This window comes from Trichoderma asperellum, chromosome 2 (genome assembly GCF_020647865.1).
Source record: "Trichoderma asperellum chromosome 2, complete sequence".
Classification (NCBI taxonomy): domain Eukaryota; kingdom Fungi; phylum Ascomycota; class Sordariomycetes; order Hypocreales; family Hypocreaceae; genus Trichoderma; species Trichoderma asperellum.
This window is the reverse complement of record NC_089416.1, coordinates 2,473,808-2,495,362: the sequence shown is the minus strand read 5'-3', so window position 1 is coordinate 2,495,362 and position 21,555 is coordinate 2,473,808. Positions and strand designations below refer to the sequence as shown.

Here is a 21,555-nt window from a genome sequence, read left to right as displayed (position 1 = left end):
CCGTGGGAAGCATTTAGCCCGTCAAGAGATTGGCTGATTCTCACTAGCTGTAGATGTGTGTAAAAACCGATTGTTCAAGGCTTATATGTTTCAAAAGGAGAATGAAAATGCTATAATTCTATGGCGAGTCTATATATGCTGTTCATAATTAGGTAACTGTCTCATTCTTCGTCTCAAGTGTAGAGCTCCAACATCCTCAGGGTATCTATCTTTGATCAACGCAATACAATGCAATGTAATGTAATGCAATGCAATCCCATGCAACAATTGTTCATCATTTCATTATCCCACTGCCGAGTCATCTTCTCGGTGCCCATGATTGCAGCCAATCTCTCATCCTATCAATATCTGCCCTTTCGCCTTCAGCAGCGGCAACGCACCATTCCAGATCCCAACCCTTTTCAGCAGCCACAAGCTCTGCCAGTTTGCGGCTGGTCTGACTCGTTTCGTCAACACAGAGATATGCTGGCTCCGACGGATTGAGTGCCCCAGGTAAAAGGGGCTTAACGATAGGGAGTACTGCTGCGGCGGATGACCGTTTGGGCTCAAGTCCAGAATTCACTCGCCCAGTTTTGCACCATTCGTTGGTGCAGTGCGCTTTCCCACATCCCGTAATCAGTTGACTGAGGTATCGCCTCTCTATTCTTCGCCGTAGAGACTTTCCTTCCGGATCATGCATGCTGACATACAGGGGCCCAAAGCATATTGAGCAGAGACCAATGTCGTTTGCTGGGCCTCTGACGGGTGAGCTCGGAGTGCCAATCTGGCCCCTTTGCCCAATGCCGTACAGCGTTCGTCCACAATTGACATTTCGACAGACAATGGGCTTCGATCGGACCGCCTTGTCGAGTTCATGGTGCTTCAGGTGAGTTTCCATGTCTCGTAGGCGAATGATCTTATCACATAGATGGCACTCGGTAGTACGAGCACCGTCCGCCAATTCATGGGCTGTCATTCCTGAAAGCACAACCTCGGGTGACGGGTTAAAGGGGTCTCCTTCTTGAGGAACTTCAAGATGGCAAAATCGACAGAGGATAATCTTGCCAGGGCACACGGTTGTGCGGTGACGTGCTAGATCTGAGAGCGAGTTGGTCGAAAATTCACAAGACGGGCAGTTGTAATCCGTGTGAAACAGCCTATCGTGCTTGGCTTTGCTCAGGGGCGAATCTCCATGAGCCTCATCATGATCGCAGTGCCAGTGGGCCTCATACTCGGGCGAACCTTTTTTGAATACCGACTTGCAGACGGGGCAGAGAATATTGTTTCTCAAACAGAAATTCTGGTGTAGAACCATAGTTCGCTTGGGGACCCACTGTAAACAGTTTGTACATTGCTCTTCATCCGCGGAATGTTCTTCTTTGTCAAGTTCCATGGGTGCCTCGCTTATAATTCCTTCCAAGGGAGCAACCTTTGCCCGGATAGTGTAGGCAACTGGCGTTGTCGATTTTACGCCCGAGTCGGGATCTTGATAACCGTGGACAGAAATGAGTAGACTCTCCGCATCCTCGAGCTCGATATTGGTTGGCGATATCGTAATGGATTTGACACCGTACTGAGCAGGTGAAAAATCTCCAAAGACATGGACAGCTTCTCGAGGCAATGCCCTCTGTTGTCGCGATTTCGGTGTGATGAAAAGATCTAAGCTGTCCGCATCAGATATGCCACTTAGAGTGACGACTAAATCTTGTGATCGGTCCCAAGACGGAAGCGTATAGTCGACGTATTCGCCGGGCACCACCCGACCTTCAACATCTTTCCAGATGTCCAAATCGCCACCCTTGGAACTGCCAGAGGAGCCCGATTGTCCCTGTGCCATGATTTGGCGCATTGTCTCTCTGGCTTGCTCTTCGTTCAGCGCCTCAATATCAACCTCCAGATCCGTATCAATCACACAGACACCGTCACCATCAGGCGCAAACTTATCCACGAGCAGCTTGAAGCTTTCTCCCTGTGAGCCCTGAACAGGAATGACTGTGTTCTTTGTCAATGTTGTAAAGTTTTGCCGGAGCTGGCGTTCTAGCAATGGCTTCCAATCGTCCGGGTTATATCCAGCTTCGAGAGGTCGCAGTCGCACGTACGTTCCTTTTTGAAGTTGTTCAGCATGTACTGTTATCCGGCCGCCCTTGGGGACGGCATTTTGGTTTGTGGAATCCTCAGCATCTTCAACCTCAGCATTATCAGAGCTCAACGATACGTAATCATCGGGTCCAATGGCAAGAGCCTCGAGGAGCAATGAACTCAAGCCCATGGTCCCCTCGGGAGCCGAAAATTCTCTGATTCCAGCATACACCACATTATGATTTTTCGGATTAACAAGTCGGAATATCAAAGGGTTAGGGAGCTGTTGAGTTTCCTGTCCGTATACTGGAGTGCTAAAGTGGCTGGAGCCGAAGTAGCCGTTGCTGCCAGACGGTGCTGCCCGAGAAGACGCAGCCGAGAGCAGCTGTTGAAGGGCAGACGGAGGGAGAATGATCTTGTCTCCCGGGAGCTTGCTGCAGCTCGGATCGGAGTGAGGGAGGATGGCGAACGTGTCTGACCACCGGAGAGAGATTGGCTCGTCCATGGTGCTGCCTATTCGGTCTTATACGGCGCCCAAAGGCAGCTTTTTCGCTATGCAACAAGGTATAGATGGTAGGTGGATTGCAGGAGGAAGACGAGGGCAAAGAGCTACAGAATTGCACAGAAGTCGATCAATACAAATAGCTTCCGGTTCATAGCTATCGCGATTCTAAAGATTAAAAATTGAAGGCCAGCATTACTTGTACGCCATCACGAGGCGACAGCTGAAGACGCGGCCAGAAACGCCTAGAGGGGCAATGGCGATAAGTCAGCATTCCGCCAATTTCCATGGCGTTGCACAGATGCAGGGAGAGTTCTTGGCGCCTTTTGATAAGATAGGCTACACGTGCTAGATCACGTGTACTGCCTGGCATCCCCTTCGTTGAATCGAATTCCTTCCCATCATGGGCTTATTATCTGGGTAACGACCAAATTTGGAGTTGCTTTCAGTACAGGAGGCACTGATTATTGCATACACAAGCGCAACCAGGTAAAGTTGATTAGAAAACAGAGAGGGGAAAAAAGTTATGGGAGCTCTGTTATGCCACAGAAGGGCCACGATGCCCCCGCAAATAGCACCACTCACTATTCAGCCGCGATACGGCCAAATCAAGAGCTCTCCCCCACGCCGAGCGATCTTGCTCATCAGTCCGGACGGTGAGCGGCAGGGCTCCGCACTTCCGGCACATAAAGACCCTGAATGAAACGAAAGAGGCGTTAAGAGGGGCGCCTAAAAAAATCAAGAATGGAATAGCACCTAGTCAAGGCAGCAACATTTTATGATATGAGTAGGTGGGCGAATCAATAGCAAGTGCTTGTGTACTCGAGGTCATGGTGCCGAGTATAGGATTTTGGAATTTGGAGTGAATCAACAATGCGACGAACAAACGCCCTTCGCTTGTCTGTCTCTTACTGAGGTGGTGGTCCCCCGCACTCCATGTCGCCAGATTCGGCCTGCGGCCGCCTCAACAGTGATCCTCAGTGAATAGGGAGGCAGGATTTCAGATATTGGGGTGGCAGCCGTTGGGACGATGAGAGCTGCGGACCAACCTCCAAGCTGCTGCTAATCATTGCCCGCCCTGACTCGCCCGCTAGATGCCCAGCCAGATCATGGCACTGCAAATGACGAATCTCTAGGGACGTTACATACCGACCAGATGTGCTACATAAACGCATTACGTCTTGGCCGCCCATTCGCCACAAACAAACCCTCCATCTCAGCCGATCCATATCCGTAGGAAGGGCCTGGTTTGGTGGAGGCTTCGGTGCTCGGCGCTTCTCCCCTTGGGCTCACCTGGCCTCGCCTGGTCTAGTCGAGCCGGTTCGTTGCAGCACCCATCAACCGATCGAACCATCATACAGCCGCCGCTGGCGCTGCTGGGAAATTAGGAGCTCAGCGCACGAGCTACCCGCCAGAAGCACATACAGCTGGCCCCCCATCTGGCCATCCGGCGCCCCCAATCTCCCGTTGCATCTGGATTGGCCACCATAACCTGATAAGGAGAAAGTGCTGTTTTAGTCCAAGATGGCCCTGTCTTAGCCAAGCTAGCTCTATACTCTATGTGGCAGCCCTCTCGCGCTCCCATTCAGACGGTTCCATACAGCAAGCTTCGGCCACGTCTTGCTCTATGCGCGCCAGCAACGCACGAGCAAGTAGCCCGCTCTGCTCTGACTGGCGGTTCTGGTTCCCAGCGACGTGTAATCTGAGAGCTGTCTTACTGCTTATAAACAAGGTTGTACCGGCGTATAACACGTGTGCCCGCAGCGTACAGGCGCCATCTAAGCAAGGTGAGGAGGTAGTAATAGCTATTACTTGTAGCTTATTAGGTAGGGCATCCATTTCGGGCAATCCGCCAATCGTATTACAGACGGCTGTCTATTGCCTACCTATATCACAGCTCCCAACCCTCATGCTGTGCTCACTCTCAGCATCCTTCATCTTTCTCTAATCCATTGACATACATGCTTTCTAGAATAAAGCGTTGAGCGCTGATTTCTAGATCCCACTGTGTCTGAAAGCTATTCCAGCTGCCATCTGCCTTACAGTGCTGCTACTTGAAGTACACGGAAGGCTTTCCCCAAAACTCACCCCCACCTTCTCATCTGCATCCTCAAAAAGCTGTATTGTTTTGTTTTTCTTCATCTATATTTCCTCGTCGTGGTTCAATTTAGCCATTACGAGCTCACGCATATCTTTCCTACCTCGCCTGCGACGTTCTCCCATCGCCCGCGAAGTCTCTTGTGCTGCGAGGTCTGGTAGCCTGACATGAGCTTAGCTACCTTCAACGACCCAACGCGCGAAGAGCTCCAACTACTGGCCTCGACGGTGACAGAGGAACCAACCACTTCCCTCTATGACACCATCCACAACTCCCTTGTCCTAAGCCACGTTATTCCCTACTTGTCCATCTCGAGCATCTTAAGCCTAGCTGCCACGAACCGAGCTTTCCGAGCCCTCCTCTTTGGCACCCCGGGAGTGTTTCGCCATCTTGATCTTACTCACATCAAGGCTCTCAAGTTTGAGATTGACAAGATCGACCATGGAGGCGAGGTCTGGCGCAATGTCCAACTAGATGAAAACGTCACTGAAGATGAGTGAGTGCAAAGAGCAAAGCCCCTGCATCGTCATCAATGTCGTACGATCCTAAGCTCACTTTTACCGCAGCTTCTACTCTGGCCCGCTGAGGGGCATCTTGTCGACCCTTAGACGACAGCACATTCTGGAAAATGTCCAGACTCTAGTTCTCGACGGGCTTTCCGTGACTTCGGAACTCTGCCATGAGATTATCAACGATGCGGCCTTCAATGTCCGCGTTTTATCTATCCGGGATGTCAAGAACCTGAACCAGGCCAAACTTCGCCAGGCACTGCAGTATGCTTGTCGTTCAACTCGGCGAGCAGGCTCTCCCAAGCTCAAGGCGCTCTACGTCTTCGGTTCAAAGGACGTCTTGGCTGCGGCGAAGCCGTCCGGCCCATCCGCATCGTCTATTAGCACGGAGTGGAATAAGAAGAGCCAAACTGCTCTGGCATCTTCTTTGAAGCAGGAGGGAGACGCTTGGTGGTCCAAGAAAGGCCGCATCATCCCTCGACCTGTCAGTCAGGAGTGGGCCAACTGCATGCTTGCTTGTCGAGGCATCATCGCCTTCGATGCTGTGCTTTGCCAAGGCCCGCGCCATCGCAACTCGCCCGTCTTTAAGGGCGGATCCGATGCTGACAGCGCTCCCGCCGTGGCTACATATGCCCTGTCAGGCTGTGAGAATTGCCACAAAGCCCCCGAAGGCTTCACTTATCCGAACGGTATTAGCCCAGATGCCAGCTTGCCGCTGCTGGCTCCGTTGCCTCTTCTCTCTTCATCCTTTCGGGCGGCAACTACGCCCAAAGACCAAGAGACTTCATTTGTGCCCAGATGTATGGATTGCATCCGCGAGCGGTACTGCACATGCTGCAATAAATGGTGGTGTGAATCATGCTATGAGTTTCCCGGCCAGATTTCAGGAGGCCATTATGCAACACAAATCGCCATCGTTGACGACGATACGGTCAATGACTTTGGCGATTTGGATCTTGAAGCTCCGACTATGAAAGTCAAGGTACGAAACGGTCTCTGTCACCCATGTACACTCGCTCGAGCCCAGGAGGAGGAGACAAATGGCCCTTGAAGAAACAAAAAAAAAAAAAAAAAAAAAAAGCCTGCGACATGACGAGCCGGGATGGGTTGGACCAGCCGATCAGGCCAGTCTCGAAAACAGACCTCTCGAATTTGTACGCAGCGTTTGTTCCAACTCTAGCCTCCTTTGACGCTGTAGCAGCTGCTACAGCGTCAAAAGAGGCATCGTTACAGTGCATTATTCATGGAGAACGTTCCGCTGACAGTTTAATGCGTAGCCACGAGTATCTAAGAGCTGCTGGGAATGCGGCAACAACGTGAGTATTATTCCTGCTTCATTCGTGGTTATTACTCTACCAGAGAACTGATATGGTGATCAAAACATAGTGCGATGACTGCATTTATCGTACCCAGCGAGTATGCAAGAAATGCTGCGCTGGCTATTGTACCACACACAACGAAGGATGTTCAATGAACCACGTAAGTATCACGCCAAAATGGTAAACGAATTCACCGATTGCTAACGCATCAGATGATAGTGCGACTGTAATGCTCACCTCCCTTTGACTTGAATTCTAAGCTAGAGTGCAAGTGCTAACTATTGATGTAGGGTGTGTGTCTCGAGGCCGAGGCCTAGGTCGTCTTTGATCGACAAAGAATCTCTTCTTCCTCTAATTTGTCCCACCAATGAATGGAACCTCTCCCCTTGAACAGTTCGGGCATAAAACTCCCAACTCATGACGGCGTATGGAGTATGATGAGCGAATCTCCTTTCAACTTTGCATCAAGCCACCTTCATCCACACTCAATCTAGCTCGATAATACCCAGTGATAAGCGCGATGCATATAAACTAGAGGATGCCGAAACACCGAAGCATGCCGAGAAGTGCGAAGTACGAGCTGTATCGAAAGTTTTTTTCTCTTTTTTTTTTAAGCGCGATAGACGTAATTGATACTCCGCTTTGAGTGATTTGATGGGGAAATCAGCCAGATGAGACCTGACTGGATGGCTTGTTATTTGAGTATACTTAGCCTAGGCTCTGAAATCAAATCAATTGACTGACTGTAGCCTCTCCCCGCAAACCCCTCTCTTCTCGTTGCATAAGTTCAGTGTCTTGGTTTTGCTGCAGTGCGACTGCATGGATGACATGACGCGCGTCTCGGCGTAATCTAAGCGTCTTGCTGTACATGTAGCAGTTTAACGTTCCCCGAGACAGTGATAATTCGTCTGCTTGGCGGAATTTCCTTGCATTTGGTTCAACCGAAAGCTCCGCTGTGGCGTATAAACATCCTCTGATATTGTATGCCAAGACGTGGGAAATTCGTTGCCGTCGTGGTAATGTCTTGCTATATGTAACAGCCAATTACTCCAACTCGTTCTGCTTTCTCTTTTCTCGGCGTGTCCAGACACACATCCGCGTTCATATCCGATCATAGTGAGTAGTCGTGACAGCCTATCCGGCGCCCAGGCCGCCTCATTTCACATTTGGGCGGCTCAGAAAATTAAACACTAGGCAACAGAGACGCTGCAGGGTGTCAATGAAACGTCCAAGGCTTTGCCCTTGTTCAGGGAGTCAAGAGACCTGTTGAGAATTTGCGGGCTATCCATGCACTGCCGTTTTCTTCGTACTCTTGCTTCGTGACGACCACTTTCTCTATATTTGGGTGATTTGCCATGTTGGCCGCTCCGTACCATGTGTTGGTGATGGGATCTGCAGGGCGTGCAACGCGGACGATGCAGTCATCGGGGACAAGCTGCACGAGCTCCTTCTGCAGCCGCTGAATAAACCCGTCAAACAGAGAGCTTCCGCCGACCACAACAATGTTGGCGAGGAGGCCGGGCCAAAGTCCAATCGGTAGCTCGTGTAGAGATTGCTGAATGGCGTCTGCAAGACCGGGCTGTCGCATACCTACATCCGACGGGCGGAAGATTAGTTCCGGGACGGTGAAGCGTTCGTTACGTAGTGTCAAAACGTCCTCTTCCGAGTGTCCTGTTGCGGCAAGCTTTCTGGATTTTGCATGCTGGGCGGGATCGTATTCACGGAGGATGCCTTTATGCCTAGTGTGGAAATCTGGCAGAACGTAATCTTTGACGATCCCAGCTCCGGATACGTAATCCTCGCGCTTCTCTCCTCTGGTTCCTTTCCATGTACGTTCTAGATCGCTCTTGAAGTCGGCAGAGACGTAGCACGACGCTTCCTTCATCTCGTTGACAATGTACAAGTCGTTACGCATGTCGAAATGGCGCAGGGAAATGAGGCGAGCCATGTAATTTGTTAGAAATTTGCCGCCAATGTCGATTCTTCTGATGGCCGAGTGGAGGGGTCGTCCGCCGAGGAGGGGAGTGATTGTTGTGTGCGAAAAGCCAGAATCGACGACCAGCATGATCTCAGCCGGTGTGTTGGCAGCTGTAAGGGCGTCTTTGGGCGTACGGAAGAGGCTTTGCAGGTCGTGGTACGCATTGAACGTCGACCCTGGTAGCGTATGCGAGTTAGTATGGGATCATATCCATGCCAGCTAGGTTGCTCAACGACGACATACCAATGCCTCTGTAGTAGCTGGAGAAGCCATACTCCTCAAAGACAATCTGGTCGCAGTTCGTCTGCAGCACGGGCAGCGCATTTGGCTGCTCCGTGAGCATCAGCCTGGTCTCGCTGGGGTCGCATTTGAACTGTGCCTTGTCGCCAAACAGCTCCTGGTCCCAAATCTCCTTCTGTGCCTCCCAGTTGACCAAATAGCCCTTCTCTACGGGCCGCCGGAACTGGATCTCGCTAAAGTCGCGGCATTTGTCGAGCTCCGACGCAACGTAAATCTTCCTTGAGCGATCGCGCGCGATGCAGTTTGGGATAACGCGAGGCTCGGGGATGGAGCCGCCGCAAACGAGGCCCGCCTTCAGCGTCCAGGCGCCATTGTCGAGGACGAGCGTGTTCTGAGGGCGAGCTGGAGCCGCGACCTTGGGCTTGCGACCTCCCGCCATGTGGTGGAAGAGAGGAGAAGATCCGAATTCGCGAAAAGCCGGAAGAGAGTGGGATGGATGCAAAAGCTCCAGCCAAAAGTGGAAAGCCTCGGGTGCAGTTGTCTGAGCTGCTGGTATTACATAAGTGTCGTAACCCGACATCACCCATTGTCTACTGAGCAACCTAAAACCTCCATTTCCGAGTCTTGGAGCGATTTTCTATATTGGATGGTCTTCGTAGTTATAAATAAAGGTCAATGGTTTAACACCAATGATTTTCTTGTACTGCAAAACTGCTTGTTCAATGTCAATGATTGTTTTGGCTGCAAGGTAATATTATGGCAGCCCTTTACAACCACCCAAGCTGCCAGACTGAAATGCAGACCATATAGTCATTGTAATTGAAGTCAGTGGAATTTCTCAATTTGTAGCATGGCCATGTAGGATATGCCGCTTCTTACATGCAAAATAGAAATGTATATTGGAAAACCTATCTTTTTGTCGCCAAGGTGAAGACATGCATGCTGTGCAGCCACTGCTACCTGATTAGTATCTATTCACAGTCAATATTCTTTACGTTCTTTATGCCCACAATTAACCTATACTTCAATTTTAAGCCCTTTTGACAACAATATCGCTGGCTACTAACATTAAAAGCTAAGAATATGAATGCCGCCACCAGAATTTTACATGGAGTACGTCGACAGGCCCCTCCGGCCACGCCCAGAATTAGAGTACATGGTGAAGTATCGCGAAACGAAAGGGTATATAATGTGTTCAAAATACTCAAAACAGTTGAGAAAATTGATGACAATTATCAGCGCATATTAGCTCTGCTTTTTCATAAAGATATTCCCAACCATCGTATCCATCAAGCCGCGGAAGACTAATGTATATTTTCCGGCAATGCTTGGGATTTCTTTGAACAACAGTTCAAGGGTCTCCAAAAAAAAAAAAAACAAGAGTAACTCGCTTGGAGAAGAGAGTTCTTCAAGGCGTTGGTACAGGGGGGAAGCTCTTTACCGTGGAGGATTATGATACGTGGCATGACTCCATCGATAACGTAGAGAACTCATATTTTTTTTGGTCCACCAAATCTTCTGTAACTGGATCACCTGTCGCTAAGAAAATTTATTGCCTGGGGTAGTCGCCTATCGTCAGACGCCGAAGGACTGAGGCGTCAAATCACCCGTAATCATCTTATCGGCGGGTAGCTAAATATATGAGATCGTGAAAAGGCCTGAGAGAGCGACGAGTCTAACATAAAACTTTATTACGCCATTTCAGGTCCATTTATTGCAGACCTGTTCAGTTACGGCAGCAACTGGCGCAGCAACTGGGAGGCAATGTCACAATGAATATGGGTTACAGTGATAAGGGGATTGTGTCTTACTTTCACAGTATCTTCCAAGAGATGGGAAAGCAACTAAAAGCTCTCTTGGCGATATCATCTTCTTGATTTTTAAGACATACTCAATGCTAAAAGTTAATAGTAACCGATTTTCCAGACAAACTTCGATCGACAGCTCTTCAGGCATTGTAGACTACAAAAAGATTGCGGCGCTTCTTTGCTTTACACAGGGAACGCATTTCATCTTAATTGGGGGGACATAGAGATTCTGAACAATTTAATGTCAGACTAGAGTTGAACGATCACTCCATGATAAACAAGTACTAAAAAACTCCATTGTCCAGACTTTCGGCTTGCACCAAATTATAGTGATCATCCAAGAGAGTCAAATATTGGTATTTTTGTGCACAATATGCGAATATGTTGGAACTAAAAGATTATGAAAGTCGACTTATTAGTCTTATAGGTATGTAATATAGAGGGGCACTCACAGAATTCATCATGAAGACAAATCTGTATTTTTGACGAAGTAGTTGTTAGCTATCAAATATCTACCACATACTACATTGAAGGTACGATTTATAAATCTAAATGGAACTCAAAAAAAAGAAAATAACATACAATGGCTAATGTTCATTGGTAGTGATATACACAACTGGTATTGTATACGAGGGAGAGACGGGATGCGTCACAAGGATCGCTTTGTAAAGATACATATATGTTTGTTTCATTGTTTTCGTCCACTAGGTAAGCTAGACAATTTGTACAGGAAGGACGCCAGGCGAACGTGCCTCGCCTCCTTAGGGGATATACCGAACTTGCGACTATGGGACGCATCTCGTATGATTAGACTATTCCTTCATGAGTTTAGAAGGAGATTAAGGCCCTCTCTTGAACGGAAGATGAGAAGAGATTCTGGAATTTCTGAGATATATGCCAGTTTTTTAGGCAAAGGGGTCTGAGGCTTCTTACCTCCTTTACTCCTACAAGTGGCGATTTCGCCTTTTTTGCGTTCAACTTCAGCTAATTTAAATGTTACTAGTAGCAAGCGAAGGGTCGTAAGGCGTATGCTTATAAGTAACTGGCTCGTGAGATTCCGCTCCAGATTATCAAAGGCAACGCGTATGTTTGGCTGCTTCTAACAACTACGCATCTCGCTGCTTCTCAAATTGACCCTAGGAGATTTATAATTTTGTTCCAGGGATTCGTCGGTTAAGCCAGATGCAGCAACGATGCTACATGTACTTGCGTGGTCCAAATTTTTGGTGCCCTCTTGCCTAGATGGGTTGGCAGCGGTGTCTTCACATTTAGATGCCTGGTATAATGATTCAACAGTGAAAGGGATTGGTAGGGTACTTGAGAGGCATTTATTGATCTCGCTAACTTCGATGTATAAAGATGATACACTTGCGCCATGTGCCTGCATTGTTGCGGTCCCAGTTAAGTGTATTGTACTTTCGTAAATTCAATTTATTCATTGTACATACTTTTCTGTAGCCGTAATCATGAATAATCGTGAGGATCTAGAGATGGGTCGTAGGATGCGTGTTCATAAGTAATGTGTTCAGAGTCATAGGGTTCAAATGGAATATGCTCATACGGGGCATCCTCATATGGGCCACGCAGCGGAGAATAAATGCGGCTGTGGACACCGGACTGGCTGGTTGCGCCAGGGCGATGAGGTAGTGCCTTGCGGTCTATGCGAGAGCTTCGTGCATCATCAAGTTGGTATATAGTGCTCTCTTCATCGCTGCTGTACTGAGAGTAGAGCTGTTCACTTTGAATAGGATTATTGCCATCCATTCCTCTTTCATCGATACGTTGGCGTTTACTATCGCTATCATAATTTTCGGGATCGGGGTTGGATATGCCTGGATAACGTTCTCTTGTTGGATTTTCATCATCAAAACTGACCTTCTCTAAATGTACCCCATCATCGGCAGAATCAATACTATCATATTCCACATCGCTCCGATGAGGGCTGCTCTTGTCGCTATCATGGTCATCTTCAGTATCTCGAAATTGCGTAGAGGGAAGAGCGAAAATTGCAAGCTGTTCTTGGTGTCTTCCGACATGGCGCTGATACTTTCCCACCGTGTTAAGGCTCTCCTGGCACATGGGGCAAAGCACACCATTTCCAGTTTCAATAGGTCTAGAACTGAGATTTATCATAGCCTCAAGCTGATGTTCTGGGGTCAAATCAGAGTGGCTTTTCTGAACATGTTCCACGCACTTAGATCGGGACTGAAATATCTTGCTGCATGAGTATGGACATGCGTATAACTTCCAATGGCTTTGGATCTCGTGTAAAATCCATTCATGCCTTCTGGCAAACCACTTTTCTGTTGCTGTACAATCCTCTGCGAGACAGACATATGGCTTGAGGTTGGCAAATACATGCCGCCTTCATGGCTGTTGTCAGCGTCCATTGTATTACATGAAAGGGGGCAGAGATTTCGATGTTCTTAACTTACTTCCATGACGCTCTGTTTGTAGCTGTGATAATCATGTAACAAAAAGGGCATTCAAAAGGACCACTTTCGGCGCCTTTGAGAAAAGGTGGAATGCGAAGTCTCTCTGTGCCTGCAAAGGAAGATGCAAACGATGTTTGTGAAATACCTGCATCCGAGATAGCATCTTCATCTATCGCAGGCAATATATTACCAAAGCCAGCACTCTTAGTGTGATCCGGTATTGAGCTTGCAATAGTACTTTCGCCATCTGCTTGATCTTTGGGTTGTTTGGGGTCTAAGCCATGAGCAAGCTTCAAATGGTGGCTTTCCCGATATCTGAAGTACTGTCGTCGCCTAGAAATTGTATTTCCTAGCCTCCGAGCTAGGAGGCTGTCTATTTTTGGAAACTTCGCGTGGACATGTTGAATATCGAAGAACTCATAATCTGATACAGCTATTGGAATGGATGCCGCAAAACGATCGTGAGGAGCCGGATTTCTTATAGCGACGCTTAACCTTAGAAGACAATTGACAGTATCTGGTACGATGGAGGCGATTTGCTCTAGTTCAGTGGTTGGAAACTCGCCGTCTTCACCGGCATCTTCCAATGGGTCAGGTTCATCGTCCGAGATATCGTCGTCTTCAATTTGATCCCACGGCACCTTGCTTCCCCGTAAAATATCCAAGGCATCCTCTAACAACCCAGAGAGATCTGCCAAAAGCGCAAGTACTTGCTTTTGTAAGTGAGATGCATCTCGAAGTCGAAACTGCAGAGATGACTAGCGGGAAATCTGTAGTGGTACTCTTCCGGATGCCCAAACAAGAGAGAGTCAAGCAGTCAATGATGACGCAGATACGGCTGAAGTCGCTGAGCGATTCCTTAGCAATATATTAGAGGATATCAAGGAGCTTTGAAAAGAAGCCAAAGAGATCTTATGACACACTTCTCCAAGACATAACTAGAGTTATTAGCCTCTTGAAGAAATCGCTGCCTTAAATCACAGTCTCTCATCGAGAGATATAACACATCAAAATGGAAGACGACCGCATTGCCAGTGGTCTCATTGGTCAGGTCCCAGCTGTCAGGGTAAATCACAAGTTTGAAGTAACGAGAGTAAAGGGGAGCGCAGTGGCCTATCAAGGAGACAGCTATGGGCAGTTGTGAACATTTGACAGATTTTTTATTGGCGAGGCTTCTTGCGAGATTCGGTGATTATGGTAATTGGTGTATTGCGGTGGTATGTACTTTAGGAATTTATGTGAGAAACGAAATGAAATAACAAGAAAAAGGTATGCTAGTCTATATACTATTAGGCGTTGCACGTTATAACTTGGAAACTACAACTGCTGTTGAAGGAACCAGCCCCCATCTCTCCGCCACATCATCATTGGGAATCTGTCCAGGATTGACTCGGGTATTCACAAACGTCTCGCCACCACTCTCCCAGGCGTGGTCCTTCCACGATCCCAGGCTAGGCCACATCTTGTCCTCAACAAGCTTCGTAATCTTGTCACTCCTCTGCGTTGCGACATCGTCTTTGGCGCCAATCACGGGTCCAATAACGCTTCTCCATAGATCCCAGGTCTCGTCGAGTTCTGTAATGGCCGTCACTCCCATGACGCTTGCGCCGATGCGAGGGCCAGCCCCGACATAGGCCGTTGTGCCAAAGTCTTTTCCGGCGCGGGCCCATTGTTCCAGAGCCCACCGGATGGCCACTCCCTCGAGGTGCTCGCCATTGTCCTTGGCGATTTGCGATAGCTTTGTGCAGGCCTTTCGCAGTTCTGGCGGCGAAGGATGCCAAGACACCATTGGGCCATTATCAACACCTCGGGTCGTCAGCAGGCCCATGTTGAGCATGCTGGCGTTTAGCAGACACTCGACTCTGGCTGCTTGGAACCGTTGCAGGAAATCAGACCGGCCGAGCTGAGTGTTTTGCAGGCAAAAGTTGCCATAAGAGAGAACAGCGTCAAGGGGTTCGCCAGTCTCTCTCAGTATCATCTCGGCCAGAGAGGCGAGGGTCTCGACAGGGTATCCGCTTATACCAACATAGCGAATCAGGCCCTGGTCGCGCAGTCGGCGCAACTCCTTGACAGCCTGGAGAACCTCGGCCGCAGACACAAATTCGACGTCGTGCATATACACCAGGTCCAGGTACCGCGTGCCCAGACGCTCCAAGCTGCGGCAGACGCTGTAGCGCACCCAAGCTGGAGAGTAGTCGAACTCGTCGGACTTGATTCGGCCGGCCTTTGTTACAAGGAAATATCCTTCTCGCGGCGGGGGCGGCGTGAGGAGCCGCAGAGCTTGGCCCAGCAGGATCTCAGAAGGGCCGTAGTAGGGCGATGTGTCGAAGGCATTGATTCCGTGCTCGAGCGCTCTCCGGACAATATCGACGTAGGGCATGCGCGAGGGATCTGGATGATACTGGTGGTTGAAGGTGGCCGTGCCCAGGATGAGGGGCGGCAGCACCTGCGAGAGCGGCATTCGCGAGGCTCCCATTGCGACAGTCTTGACGGCTTGAACAGCCGGGTTTGTTATGGCAGGGCAGCAGAGAGAGGCATTGTGGAGTGGGCGAGGAGGAACATTGTAGTATTTAACGGCTGCGTCGATATCATGGAAACTAAAGCTAGATACGGCGTGCTGGAACTATGCTCGGAACAGTAGCGGAGAAACCGGAACCTTTTTTTTTTTTCTTTCGTCTAGTTTGGCCGTCCTAAGAATAGCCTAGTAGAGCCAAGACCCTGAATTTGACAGTGCAAAAGCCACATGTACCGTTACTTAGTAGTAGTAGATGGCCGTTAATCCTACATGCTACGTATACATGTGTTGCAAGTGGCGTAGGGTGCGTTGCTCTCCGTATTTATACCGAGTTGCTCCGTGTACCGAGTTGTACAGAATTTAAAGCATCACGGTCAGATCGCCACAAAGGGGCTGGTTTGATTCGATATTCCCTTCACAGTTGCCCATTTCAGAATTCTGTCCTCGTAATGTTTTGATATGCCTGGCAGAGAGCGCGCGCAGTGATGATGAGAACGGTATTGATTCTCCTCGGAGTAACAGTACCTTGTCGCCGCATAAACTTCCGTCGTTTAATATGCGAGCTTAAAAAAGAGAACCAGAGAAAAAAGGCCCGTCGTCTTTTAACTCCGCCAAGCCGAGATTCACCTTCGGATATTATGAACACATGTATTACGGATAAACAAGCCGTATTTTACGGAAATGCAATGCTGTCTACAAACATCTTGCTTGTGGCTGTAGCAGCAAGACGCGGTTGGATGCCGAGAGGGTCCGGCGACATGAAGCTTGCAGGCGTCAACCCTCGCGTAGTTCTGCGAGGCTGAAAATGGAAAATTGCCGCACTGCATGCATCCGTCGTCTAATAAATCCTCGAGGCTCGTGCTCCGAAGAGCGAGATGCATACGGAGTGCAGACAAATCCTTCTTGTATGAGTTACATATGTAGGTATTACCCCGAATCGAGCCAAGGCGCTGCAGACGATGCATAACACGCAGCTCCTCTGTTATTGTGTGCAGTTGCAGCGAGTCAGAAGAGAAAAACTCCGCTGTAGCATCCCGCACTGCTGCAGTCAATCTGCTTGATCCTCAGAAGCGAAAGTGGCTGGCATGTGCCGATCGAGATGGTGCATTACAACCCACTAATCACACAAGCGTCCGTCTCTTGCGCTAGATCTTGTAATCTTGGCAATCTAATAATAGGGCCCGCGTACAGCGTTTTATCTATCGGCATCGGCGCTACGGGAATATCCAGGTTCAGGGTGCTGGTAAGTGGTACTAAGATGGGTGCACGATATGGGGTGAGGCTCGGGCTGTAAGTGATTGATTTTCCTTGATGTCATCTTTACTGTACTGCTATCAGGTATCTTCCTGTATCTGTTCTGTTCTCTTTGTTTAAGTTCAGCGCTATAAAATATCACTATGCTATGGATTGCATCATCTCATCCCAAGTCTTTAGAAGACCGCATCATACATCAATAAAGCACTACCATGAATTTTTCCATGCCGTCACGAATCAGTCACCGCATCATGACTGAGTTCTGCACATCCGGCCGTTCTCAGCCACTGTCCACACCTCGCTGCCCACTGCTGCTCTCGCATACAGCAGGCTGTTAGGGTCATACTTGTGCTTAATCTGCAGCAGCTTCGGGTAGTTGACGCCGAAGAAGACGTCCTGGAAGTCAGGCTGCTGGAAATCAGCCTCGTTCATGTAGGCACCGGCATTGGGCGTGGCAGCCTCGATGACGGGCTGCACGACGTTGGTGATTGTGTCCTGGGTGTTAATCATGTCCTGGAAGGGCACCTGGAAGCTGTACGGCAGCGTAAGCGAGGCCTCGACGATGGACGAGCGCCACTGCGGCAGCACGGCATTGGCGTTGTCGAGGCCAAAGTTTGACACGTTGAGGCCCACGCCGATGAAGGTGACGCCGAGCTCGACTAGCTTCTGCGCCGTCGGCGAGAAATTCGGGAGCACCGAGCGGGGGATCAATCGGCCTCCAAACAAGTCGGTGCCGACCTGAATGTTTCCTGCGGGAAGCGGGCCCCAGTAGTTCTGGAAGTGCTGGAAGTAGCTGGGGAATTGCGTGTACGTGGGAGCCAGGTCGATGTTGAGCTCAGCGAGCGCACTGACAAAGGGCTCCAGGATGGCCTCGACCTCGTCCTGGGTCTTGCCGTACGCAGTCATGGCGGGCACCTGGAAGAAGCCTGGGCCGAAGAAGTAGATGATCATCACGCCCGAGTCTACAATGGCAGGCAGCGCTGCGTGGAAAGCATCAATGACTGAGTACAGCACGCTATCACCTAGCGAGGAAGTATCAATGGCAAACTTGGCACCAGCGACGACATCGTCTGGATGGGCACGGAACACCATGGAGATGACAACGCCGTAGTTACCGCCGCCGCCACCGCTGAGCGCCCAGTAGAGGTCCTTGTTCTGGGTACGGGTTGCGGTAACGAGCGTGCCGTTGGGAGTCACCACATCGTATGAGAGGGCATTGTCGGCTGCTAAGCCGTAGATGGTGCTAAGAGCTGAGTGCCCGGCGCCTTGAACGTAGCCTCCAGCAAGACCAACAGTAGGGCATTCTCCCGTCACCACAATCAAGTTTGCGGCGTGTGCGGCTTCAAGCGCCTCAAAGCCCTGGATACCGGCTCCCACCTTGAGGGCCTTGCCGGTATAAAACTGGTCGTCCCAATCCAAAATCTCGGTGTCCTTGAGGTGGTGAGTCCAGACAGAAAGGGCACCTGCACCGGTCGAGCGGCCGTTGTAATCGTGTCCCGTGTTGCGAATGACAAAGCGAATGTTGCGCTTGGCCGCAAATTGGAGAGTTGCCGAAACATGGGCTGCAGTGGACACGTTGACCGCATATCGCACATAGTTGCCGAGCGTGCAAGGAGTGTCCTCTGGCTGAAAGGGATCGCAGCTCGCGTTGGCGAACAGGGGCGCCATAACCGACGAGGACGAGTTGTAGCTGACGCGCAGACTCTCTGTCAGACGAGATCGGGGGCAAAGAATGGTACGTGCATTATCTGGGGAAATATCTTGAAGATGCTACCAAACGCATTCCACTACTTACTGAATCGGAGAATATAGCCAATTGTCCTGCAGAAACTGGCATTCCGTCGCATTGTAAGAATCACCGTGGCACGGCGATCCCAAAGGAACCGTCGCAATCAACCGCCCGTTGACGGTCTTGTTGAACGCAGCCCAGTCGCTGGCGCTGGGCCAGCAAGCATCGCCTGGAAAGCATTTGCAACATGGCGTCGTGCTTGCGGGTGCAGCATGAGCGAGACCTGCAAAGCCCGCAATGGCAAGCAACGCAGCTCCTAGACGATGCATCTTTTGAGGTGGAGCGACGGTGAAGAGAACGCTGAGGAAAGCAAAGATGGATGAACTAGCTATTATGCGGCGAGGATGCGCGGGCCGGCAGACTTATATCCAGCGTCCATGTGTGCTCGATTTACAGCCCTTCCATCTTGCGTCTCCGGTTTACCCATCTCGGCACTATGCGTGCCGGTTTAATCGGTCTACTTCTCTTTCAGGCGACATCATCAGTCGATAGTTGCGAGTCTAATGCTAGCAGCTTAATCAAACCACCGCGATGCGCGGGCTGCAAAGCCCCAATTGTTTGCTTTGCCAAGTCCGCGGCCGCAGAGACGTGCTCTGCTCCTCAGTAACGTGTAGTATTTTTTTGGTGCTCGGCTGGGGCTAAAAAAGGGCCCCCTCTTTCAAAAGGCTTGACTGGGGGAAGAACAAGACCGCGCTCCTTTCGGCGTACGTATGAGAACGTGACCCCAAATAACCCGGTATGTGAAGATGTTATTGGCCAATGCAGAGACAAGGGAACTTCATACGAAGCAGAGAAGAGGGAGAGCTGAAGAGGGGTTTTGGTGAAAGAGTTGGAGAAGGATCTGGAGGCCATGTCCTTCTTCTTATTAGCACGACCATTACACCATGTGTTCTGGTTTTCTATGTGCCGATGCTGCTAGGAGCACCAGTGCCGGCATATAAGTGTGTATATATGCTGGTGAGGTAGTATTCGAGCAAAAAATCTCCTAATACCCCGTGGTTCGGCAGTCAATTCGGCCGATAACAGGTAATCAAATCAAAGGAATGAAATAAAAAAAAAGCCTTGCCGATGTTCTGTTCAAGTCTGGACCTCCATCTCGAAACCTCAGTGTGCCTCCGTCACCGTCGCTTTGGAAAGGGTTGCAGGCTTGCATCGTCCCAGCACTACTGCAACAAGCTTGCCTAGTGCTTCTGAATACTGCTGCTGTGCCCCAAGATCCCTGGTGTAACTGAGAGATTTGTGTGTTTTTAGTGGCGAGCTGAAGCTGCGCTTGCTGCGAAAGAAAATCAAAAAAAAAGTCGACAGCTCTCCTGCATGCCGACAGGGATAAGGCTTCAGGGACACGCAGAAGGGCTTGGTGCTGTTCGGCATTGCATTGCTGCGTCGTATTCAATGCCTGCAACGTTCACTCGCTAGAACGAAAAGGTAAGGTTTCTGCTTTCCCTTTCTGACTTTGTAAATGATGTGTAATTTGCCCTTCGGATGCTCGTGCCTAGCGAGATTTTCATGCATGCCATCCTCGCACTGAATATGTCATCAATGCCCCCATTGCTCGACGCAAAACGTCTTCTTTCTCGCGGCTCTCGAACTTTTGTCTAATTGATGTTTTACAGAGCAACAGGTAACTAGGCTCCCGCTGCTAAATGCTGCTAGCAGCCTACTACTTCTGAAACCATGTCTCTTCTTGGAAAAGAACGCGCGCTGTGGCTGCCGGCTCTTCAAGAGTGGAGTTCCCGAAGCGGCTAGGGGGACGGGGAAGTCGGGGAAGCCGGTTTACGGCACGCTTGGTGGCGTTCCGTAGGCGAAGTAAAGTAAACCTGAGGCGAAATAAGACTGAGACAGAACAGACAGAATAAGACATCGCCCGAGGCTTGGGGAAAGATAGGCCGTCTTCCGCGCGCCAAAGCTGGATAGCATGGGAACTAAAGAACTTGGGATTAGTAACGACGGGATGGTCGTTCCCGTTACAGAGATCATATTCATGCTCCACGAGTCTAGAGCGCGCAATAGTGCTGTTTCTTGGACAAGGTGATGCGTCAGGTAGACTGGCGTCATGGCTTGCAGATCAGATCTCACAAACCATTTCTTTGCGGCGTCAATTCCAGCTCCCAAGCTGTCATCACCATAGGATATCACGCCGTGTCAAAGGCCGAATGCAACCGAGCTAGCAGGTTGCCCCTCATACAGCATACTTTGTGTTCTGCTGGTCTAGGTTCACGTGAAGTCGAGTCATCTCCGTCATCTGGGTAGACCGCCCGCTGCCCAAGGCGATCCCTACAGCCGCCCACTTGTCTTCTACGACTCTTACCTGTAGATGCTACCCTCTCAAGGATCTTGGGTATGTATGCCAGAACGATTTGCTAATAACAAGGGACAAAAGGCAAGAGGGTGCGGAGAAAAGGAAAATAAAACAAAAACGCCAAGAGAGAGAAAAGGGCAAAAAGAAAGTGCGTTCGGGGTTTGAGCTGGTTTAGTAGCGTTGAAATGAAATTCCGGTCAATGCTAGTGGCCTTTCATTTCCAACTTGGCTGTTCGAGATCTGTGAGCAAGCCAACTGAGAGCCAGATGATGGGGGATCAAGACTAGACAACCAGCCCCATGTTCGGCCCTCGCATTGAAGCCACACAAGTCGTTCTGGCTGTCCCCGTTTTGGTGCCGATGCGACGGTAGCTAGCACTAGATGAATCAGCTAGAGGAGATAGGAAGCTTGTTAATATAATCTAGACCGACAACTATTACTATGGCACAAGTAATGGTAGCAGTGAGAGAGCAACACACATAGTACGCCAGTAATGAGGGCTGGCGGAACTCCTTCCCTTAAAAGGCATTTTGACACCATTCGGAAGAGAAGAAACAGGAAAAGGGCCAATGAAAATAAACATGGGGCACGGCATTAGCTGACACACTCACCCTCTTCTCTGCTCTGGGGGGCCGGCAGTCAATGAAACCCCATGTCAGCGAAGTTTCTTGCTTCCAAATTCTCGCCTTCCATTTTCTTACTCCCACCTCTTTTTGGGAGAGGGGGCTTTTTTTTTTTTAGCATCAAATCT

At 49.8% G+C, this 21,555-nt stretch overlaps 6 protein-coding genes across 6 annotated transcripts; 1 reads left to right on the top strand and 5 right to left on the bottom strand.

Moving 5' to 3' along the window:
• Positions 1-74: 74 nt before the first annotated feature.
• Positions 75-3,109, bottom strand: TrAFT101_003135 (uncharacterized protein). Its single transcript, XM_066126789.1, has one exon. It carries the CDS (start codon positions 2,561-2,563, stop codon positions 299-301), a length of 2,265 nt encoding a protein of 754 aa, XP_065982896.1. The 5' UTR covers positions 2,564-3,109; the 3' UTR covers positions 75-298.
• A 1,371-nt stretch (positions 3,110-4,480) lies between these two features.
• Positions 4,481-7,251, top strand: TrAFT101_003134 (uncharacterized protein). Its single transcript, XM_066126788.1, has 5 exons — positions 4,481-5,154; positions 5,225-6,149; positions 6,445-6,483; positions 6,554-6,646; positions 6,706-7,251. Exons 1-5 carry the CDS (start codon positions 4,826-4,828, stop codon positions 6,736-6,738), a joined length of 1,419 nt encoding a protein of 472 aa, XP_065982895.1. The 5' UTR covers positions 4,481-4,825; the 3' UTR covers positions 6,739-7,251.
• ARP6 (Actin- protein 6) lies at positions 6,243-9,576 on the bottom strand. The gene is made up of 2 exons (XM_024910529.2): positions 8,708-9,576; positions 6,243-8,640 (listed from the first exon to the last, which is right to left on the bottom strand). The coding sequence occupies exons 1-2, from the start codon at positions 9,282-9,284 to the stop codon at positions 7,733-7,735; spliced, it is 1,485 nt and encodes a 494-aa protein (XP_024764261.2). The 5' UTR covers positions 9,285-9,576; the 3' UTR covers positions 6,243-7,732.
• Positions 9,577-11,976: 2,400 nt separating this feature from the next.
• On the bottom strand, positions 11,977-12,591 carry TrAFT101_003132 (uncharacterized protein; the record flags this gene model as incomplete). Its single annotated transcript, XM_066126787.1, has 1 exon — positions 11,977-12,591. One exon carries the CDS (start codon positions 12,589-12,591, stop codon positions 11,977-11,979), a length of 615 nt encoding a protein of 204 aa, XP_065982894.1.
• Positions 12,592-14,117: 1,526 nt separating this feature from the next.
• On the bottom strand, positions 14,118-15,601 carry TrAFT101_003131 (uncharacterized protein). The gene has a single exon (XM_024907663.2). The coding sequence runs from the start codon at positions 15,421-15,423 to the stop codon at positions 14,251-14,253; it is 1,173 nt and encodes a 390-aa protein (XP_024764259.1). The 5' UTR covers positions 15,424-15,601; the 3' UTR covers positions 14,118-14,250.
• Positions 15,602-16,745: 1,144 nt separating this feature from the next.
• On the bottom strand, positions 16,746-19,544 carry TrAFT101_003130 (uncharacterized protein). Its single transcript, XM_066126786.1, has 2 exons — positions 18,512-19,544; positions 16,746-18,406 (listed from the first exon to the last, which is right to left on the bottom strand). Exons 1-2 carry the CDS (start codon positions 18,772-18,774, stop codon positions 16,966-16,968), a joined length of 1,704 nt encoding a protein of 567 aa, XP_065982893.1. The 5' UTR covers positions 18,775-19,544; the 3' UTR covers positions 16,746-16,965.
• Positions 19,545-21,555: the final 2,011 nt, after the last annotated feature.

Coding starts and splice junctions, on each gene's coding strand:
- TrAFT101_003135 (XM_066126789.1), bottom strand. CDS start 2,563: ATGGACGAGCCAATCTCTCTCCGGTGGTCAGACACGTTCGCCATCCTC.
- TrAFT101_003134 (XM_066126788.1), top strand. CDS start 4,826: ATGAGCTTAGCTACCTTCAACGACCCAACGCGCGAAGAGCTCCAACTA. Junction 5,155..5,224: donor GAAAACGTCACTGAAGATGA/GTGAGTGCAAAG, acceptor CTTTTACCGCAG/CTTCTACTCTGGCCCGCTGA. Junction 6,647..6,705: donor AAGGATGTTCAATGAACCAC/GTAAGTATCACG, acceptor ATCAGATGATAG/TGCGACTGTAATGCTCACCT.
- ARP6 (XM_024910529.2), bottom strand. CDS start 9,284: ATGTCGGGTTACGACACTTATGTAATACCAGCAGCTCAGACAACTGCA. Junction 8,641..8,707: donor CAGCTACTACAGAGGCATTG/GTATGTCGTCGT, acceptor ATACGCTACCAG/GGTCGACGTTCAATGCGTAC.
- TrAFT101_003131 (XM_024907663.2), bottom strand. CDS start 15,423: ATGGGAGCCTCGCGAATGCCGCTCTCGCAGGTGCTGCCGCCCCTCATC.
- TrAFT101_003130 (XM_066126786.1), bottom strand. CDS start 18,774: ATGCATCGTCTAGGAGCTGCGTTGCTTGCCATTGCGGGCTTTGCAGGT. Junction 18,407..18,511: donor TGGCTATATTCTCCGATTCA/GTAAGTAGTGGA, acceptor TCTGCGCGTCAG/CTACAACTCGTCCTCGTCGG.